The sequence below is a fragment of the Xenopus tropicalis genome, chromosome 2 (genome assembly GCF_000004195.4).
Source record: "Xenopus tropicalis strain Nigerian chromosome 2, UCB_Xtro_10.0, whole genome shotgun sequence".
Classification (NCBI taxonomy): domain Eukaryota; kingdom Metazoa; phylum Chordata; class Amphibia; order Anura; family Pipidae; genus Xenopus; species Xenopus tropicalis.
Genome location: NC_030678.2, coordinates 112,504,637 through 112,510,636, shown reverse-complemented (window position 1 = coordinate 112,510,636; position 6,000 = coordinate 112,504,637). Strand labels below are relative to the sequence as shown.

The window sequence follows — 6,000 nt, the reverse complement described above, 5'->3', positions numbered from 1 at the left end:
TATGGGTTTTTCATTCAGGGTTATGGGTGTGAAACACTTGGTTTCCTGCATGATTTTTTAAAGGGATACTGTTATGATTGTTATAGCATACTTTTTATTTCTAAATTACAATGTTTACATAGCAAATAATTCACTATACCATTTAAAATTGTATTCTTGAATCAACAAAAATATTTTTTTAGTTGTAATATTGGTGTGTAGGCGCCATCTCCCTGCATTGTGTCTCAGCTCTCAGAAGGAGCCAACGCTCCTACTCCCATGTAACTGGAAGAGTCCCAGGCCGGACTTGGATTTCTTACTATTGAGTGCTATTCTGATACCTACTGGGAGCTGCTATCTTGTTCCCTTCCCATTGATCTGCTGATCGGCTGCTGGAAGATGGGGGGGGGGGGGGGTGATATCACTCCAACTTGCAGCTGACTGAAGCACAGGACATGTGGCACCCTGGGAAATGAAGAATATGGCTAGCCCCATATGAAACTTCAAAAGGAACTATAAAATAATCGGTTTGAACTGATTTCAATGCAGGATTTTGCTGGAGAAGCTCTATTAACTGATGTGTTTTGAAAAAAACATGTTTTCCCATGACTGTATTCCTTTAAGAAATCTTGGCAGCACGACATGTCAGAATATGGAATATGTGTGCATATGTGATTGTAGATTTCAACGCATTCAATGGCTGATTCAGCTAGAGGCTGTAGAAGTGTGTTTCTCAGTGTAATAGGTACTCAGGAATGTGGATGTTCCAAACACCTGACCAATCTAAATGCAAAAGATTGGACAGTTTGTAATTCACAGTTCTACTATTGGGGTTATCAATCTCACGCCCTGCATTGCATTACATGCTCTTTTCTAAATCTGCAGACATCTGCCATTTTAAAACCCAAAGTGCTTCTGATTCTGAACATGTGTTCACCACCACAAAGGCCTTCACCATAAAAATGCATGTATTATATATATCATATTTTACTACTGGTACCTATGAGGTGAAAATGGTTCTGGCAAAACCAATGAGACAGGTTATATTGCTGGGCTATACTAGGATGGGGGCTTCTCTGCTCACTGGTTCAGATGACTGTATATATGACTTTCACCAAATGTTGGTGAAAGAGATGTTTGTTGATTTTTGTGCCAGTGTAAAGATTCAACAGTTTTAAAATCTAGTTTACACTGTTGGTATGTTGGCATATGCAGAAACTGGAATGAGAAAAAAATTGTCTACATAGCCCCCTTCTATCAATGAATGTACCATCCTCTGTAAAATCAGCACATTGCTTTACAAGAGTTTTATTGTCACAAGTTTGTTACAAGCATTTTTTGTCAGAAATAAAATGTTATGGTTTGGCTGCATTTCCCACTTAGTGCATGATTACAAAAGCAGCGTGCATTGGAAAACACCAATACACATAGCTATACAAAGCCAGTTAACCCAATTAGAGACAAAACTGTGTGTCACCCTGGATTAAGATAACATACACACATTTCTGGGCTTCAGTGAATGCATTGGGGTGCAGAGAAGTGGCTCTGATTTTCATATGTTCTGAAGACATCATCTTGGATTACAATCATTCTGCTTCCTGGTAAAATACACACACAAATTCCGATCTGATTCTAGGTGAATGCACTGCAGTCTGCTAACATATTGCTACCAGATACATTTTCTCACTATGCAGCAGGGCATTAACTATCCGATGTAATATTCAGTATGCTGTAACTGTTGTCCAGTTGAAGTAAATGGTTTCCATAGACAGAAGCACAGCAAGTTCTATGTAGTCTAGACATTCAGATCCAACTGCAGCCAATGAAAATATAATTGGATAATCTTACCATTGTGTAAAAGGCCATCTAACCTACATCTCTCCTGGTTTTTACATACATATCTTGTAAATATGTTATCATGTTTTAAAAATGGTATCCTAAATATATAATCCTTTATATACAGTTATTAAAAGTATTAATTCTGGTAAAAGATTTATATTTCCTTGGTTACTAATATTCTTAAAAGGGTCAGATAGAAGTAGAATAGCTGTTCTATGCAGCCTTCCCAGCAATTACTGATCGCAGAACACTGATTCTGCACAAGACGCAGAATAAAGGTGCTCTAAAGGGCACTTACACAGCTGGATATTCCCTGGGGCAGACTCAGCATGTGTCTACACTGTGTATAACAGAGAGGGCAATGATGTGGCAGCATCCAGGCAAAACTGAATGTCTGAACTTTTCTTGCTTACCAAACTGAGCTGTTCCATGATGCACAAGATTGCAGAACTATAGGTAAATTGATATTGTGATGGCTTCTTGCATTTTCACCAGTTCGTTGGCAGAAACACAATATACTCACATTCTGCCCCTAATGAAAAATATACTGTATAATCTTGCAACTGTTTTCTCTAATCCAGTGCCAAGTTCTAGTGACCTTTCTGTATAATATCCTGGCAAGATAATAAAACCAAAATGAGAATATGAGCAGTAGTACGGTCCATTTCTGAGGATCCTTTTATAAAATTCTATGACCACACTCCTGCACACCACAGTGCCTTATAGATAAACGTCCAGTAGAAAATGATGCAGCAGTTCTGAGGTCCCAAGATGGGCTAAAGCATGTGTGCACTGTGCCGTACCCAATGAAGTCCTTGACGTGTGTACTGTACTAAGTGCTCCATTGAACTGTGCAGCGTGATCGGTCCCATTAACACATCAAGCTCATTAAAGAACTCTAGAAAAAAATAATTCAGTTTTTTTTTATTTCAGTGTAAAACTGGGAGCATCGTCTAACATAATCTGTGAAATAATTCAGTAAAAGGACATTTCTAGAAGCAAGCTAAATAATGTATAATCACAAAGCTGTCTTTTGGGGACTGAAAGCACAGGCAATCGCTCCGGGTGTGCTCTCTTTGCTGTGTTGTATTTTGGGGGCAATATCTGACTGAGTGTTAAAATTTGTCACCCCAAAATGAATGAAGTTTCTTTGCCTGATTCAATATTTCTTATGATACTGACCTCTAATTCAAAATGCCACTCCTCCACTGGCTTTCAGCCATGAACCATGCCTTTTTAACCACACAATGCAGCATGTGAATGGTCACCAAGTCTATCTGCTCCCTTATGATTTGTATACTTTGGGTCATATGTAAACTTCCCATATTATGTATCTAATAATATTAATATACATCCCAATACTTATATATATGCAGATGCAGGTATCATTATACAGTGAGCACTAGGTTCTTCGTTGCATGCAGGAAATAACATTCTAGTAATTAAATTAAAGGTATGAGTATGACTTCTTTTTCTGTGACCCCATACCAGTATGTTTAATTGCATTAAATAGAATGTAATATAGTGCAAATGAAACTATGACAGTTTGGAAAACATTAAACATGACAACAGGAAGTAGTAGAAGGTAAATTAATTTAATCATACTAACCTTGGTTGTCTTTGGTGAGATTATCAGCAATCTCCCAGTAGTCATAGCTGTGCAGAATGCTGTTGGTAATACTGACATGGTTTGCTGCCATCTGGTGAATTCGCTGTGGGATGCTAATAATAGAGCTGTTGGAGGTACTTCCTTGAGAACCAACAGAACTCACCGAAGAAGGACTAGGTGATGTGGGGGATGGAGTACCAGTGGTTCTAGAAAAGAAAAGTATGTATTTATGCAAAAAAATGTGAATGTTAAACTGTTACAACGCAAGAGTAATAATGATAAGGATGAATGTTTAGGGGGAAGCAGGATCAAGGACATAGCAAGAATCACTGAAGCAAATATAGAAATACAGTTGCACTAACACAGGCAATATCACTATACAGCTTCTTTACTATTTCCATTTAAAAATACAAAGAAATAATTACAAAAAAAAAAAACAAATAGGCATTTTGTGCCTTCAGCTTACTTTCCATTGGAACCCTGTGAGGATGAAGCTTGGGATGCTTTAGATGAGCTCTGTAAAACACAAGGTTACAATGAAATGTTACATCTTATATTGTCCATTGTCCTATAGAAATAACTCTTCTTCGTGGTTACTTCTCATTCACTTGTTAACAAAGAACATACACAATATTATCATAAAAGACCCCACTTGGGCAAAGCATTGTGGAACATTACTTGTTTAGAGTCTTTAACACCTTCTTCAGTTTTTAAAGTGAGACTAAACTAAACAGCCACCAACACACTGTCACACTTTGAATGTACAACACATCTAAAATTACAGGAACCTTATGGGGATATGTAATAAAACTTAAAAGTTTGCCCAGGTGCAGTAACCAATAGCAACCAATTAGCAGGAGGGGTTTACTGGTCACCTGTTTAAAAGCAAACATCTTATTGTTTGCTATGGGTTACTGCTCCAGGGCAAACCTAGTGCCTTTTATTACATATGGGGGTTAGTTTGTAAATCTGTACATTTTATCAAGTGGCCTCCTAGACAGAAGAAAATCCACCTGAAAATGCACAGGCTTCTGTGCTTCAACAAATGCACATATAAATTCATCAATATGTCTTAACTGACCTACCTTGAAATAGTCAATAAGAGCTTTTGAGTACTTTACAGCATGATCCCTTTTGAGCCTAAACATTCTCCAGTACAGAAGAGCCAAACAGCGATAGCTGCAATACAGGTAAATACAGCAACAGTTTGTCAGCCATTAGAAGGAAATGACATAAAAATATAACATTAGTAGTAAATATAATATGTGTAGCTGTGTATCTATAGATATAGCATACATAAGACTTTAATTAAAGCTTTTTTTTTACTCTTATATACATAACAGTGTGTCTAATATGATTAGAACTTTCCAATATACCTTAACTAAAATGTTTACTGGCGTTAAATATATTATAATGCATTTAAATCTGTGCAGCTGCATTTGCACTTCATGGCAAACTGAGGCAACTACACTAAAAATATTCAAGACCAGTTGCTGTCACTTCCAGTGCTGTTAAAATGACATTTATGCCCAATTCTTTAGACACAAATGTACCGGATCTGATCAAAGGCTGTTGTGGAAACTCTGGAGCTACCACCACCTTTGCATTGTGGAGGAAGCTCCAGGATGCTGTTTGATGCAACTTTCCTGCAACAACTGTAGGAAAGTTTGTATCACCCCAACTGCATGACCCCTTTTAAATCAAGGTGAATGCAATAAGGGACAATGTTTTCCTATAGTATCCTTTTGGGGGTGACAGTAATTGGTAAGATAAAGAAAACTCCCATGTATTAATAATTGACCACTTTCCCCCCTTAAATTAACAATAAGAAAAAAGACAAACCATAATGCTGTGATTTTCTTGTCCTGGGAAGTTGCATTAGGACCCGAGTGTGATTTTAACCTCAAGGCATACCTTCAAAACATTAAAGAGTTATGTATTTAAGTTATCCTGCTTGGTTCCAGCTTCCTTTCTTTATGTTATACTTATTGGAATATAAATAAACTGTACATTTACAGTAGGTGAAATTTCCAATTGATCAGTAATGTCCCATAACATGCCAACATTTTAGTGTCTGTATTGTGTTCATCAAAAACAACCAGATGGGGTCAGGTGAACAGATGAGCCTGACATATATCTTTACAAACCCAAGAAGGTTTCATACTTTTATTTTACCTTTTTTATGTAGTCATTATGATTAAGCTAAAACCTAAGATTTATAGGAAGTAGCCAGTGATTTATCATATTCCTATCAGTATTGGATGGAAGTAATTCAGTTTGAAATTATGGATCAGTTACTCTTTTCCCTCACATTATTATACTGCTAGTAGAATTCTTAAAGGAGCTGATTTATACCTACTTTATGCCTGTTTTGCAATTTGCACCATGCCCTATTTTTTGTAAATAAGACCCATTATGTGCACATAGATTTTAAAGAAAATAATTGATTGGCTATGATCATATGTGGAAAATAATAAAGGTAGTGTAGGCTTCCAAAAAAAGATGCCAACCACCATGTACCAAATAATAGTTAACCGCACTCCCTGAAAGCCATTTATTTGTAGCCTACCTAA

General features: G+C 36.9%; 1 protein-coding gene across 4 annotated transcripts in view; it reads right to left on the bottom strand.

The window, feature by feature from the left end:
• Positions 1 to 1,271: 1,271 nt before the first annotated feature.
• aff3 (AF4/FMR2 family member 3) overlaps positions 1,272 to 6,000 on the bottom strand; it is a 135,051-nt gene continuing 130,322 nt past the window's right edge. For all 4 annotated transcript variants that reach the window (XM_031897011.1, XM_031897014.1, XM_031897012.1 and 1 more), the window contains 5 exons: positions 5,270 to 5,341; positions 4,513 to 4,606; positions 3,894 to 3,943; positions 3,428 to 3,633; positions 1,272 to 2,716 (listed from right to left, as the gene is read on the bottom strand). In XM_031897011.1, the coding sequence (XP_031752871.1) occupies positions 2,595 to 2,716; positions 3,428 to 3,633; positions 3,894 to 3,943; positions 4,513 to 4,606; positions 5,270 to 5,341 (544 nt within the window). In that variant the 3' untranslated portion in view covers positions 1,272 to 2,594. The remainder of the gene's footprint in view (positions 2,717 to 3,427; positions 3,634 to 3,893; positions 3,944 to 4,512; positions 4,607 to 5,269; positions 5,342 to 6,000) is intronic.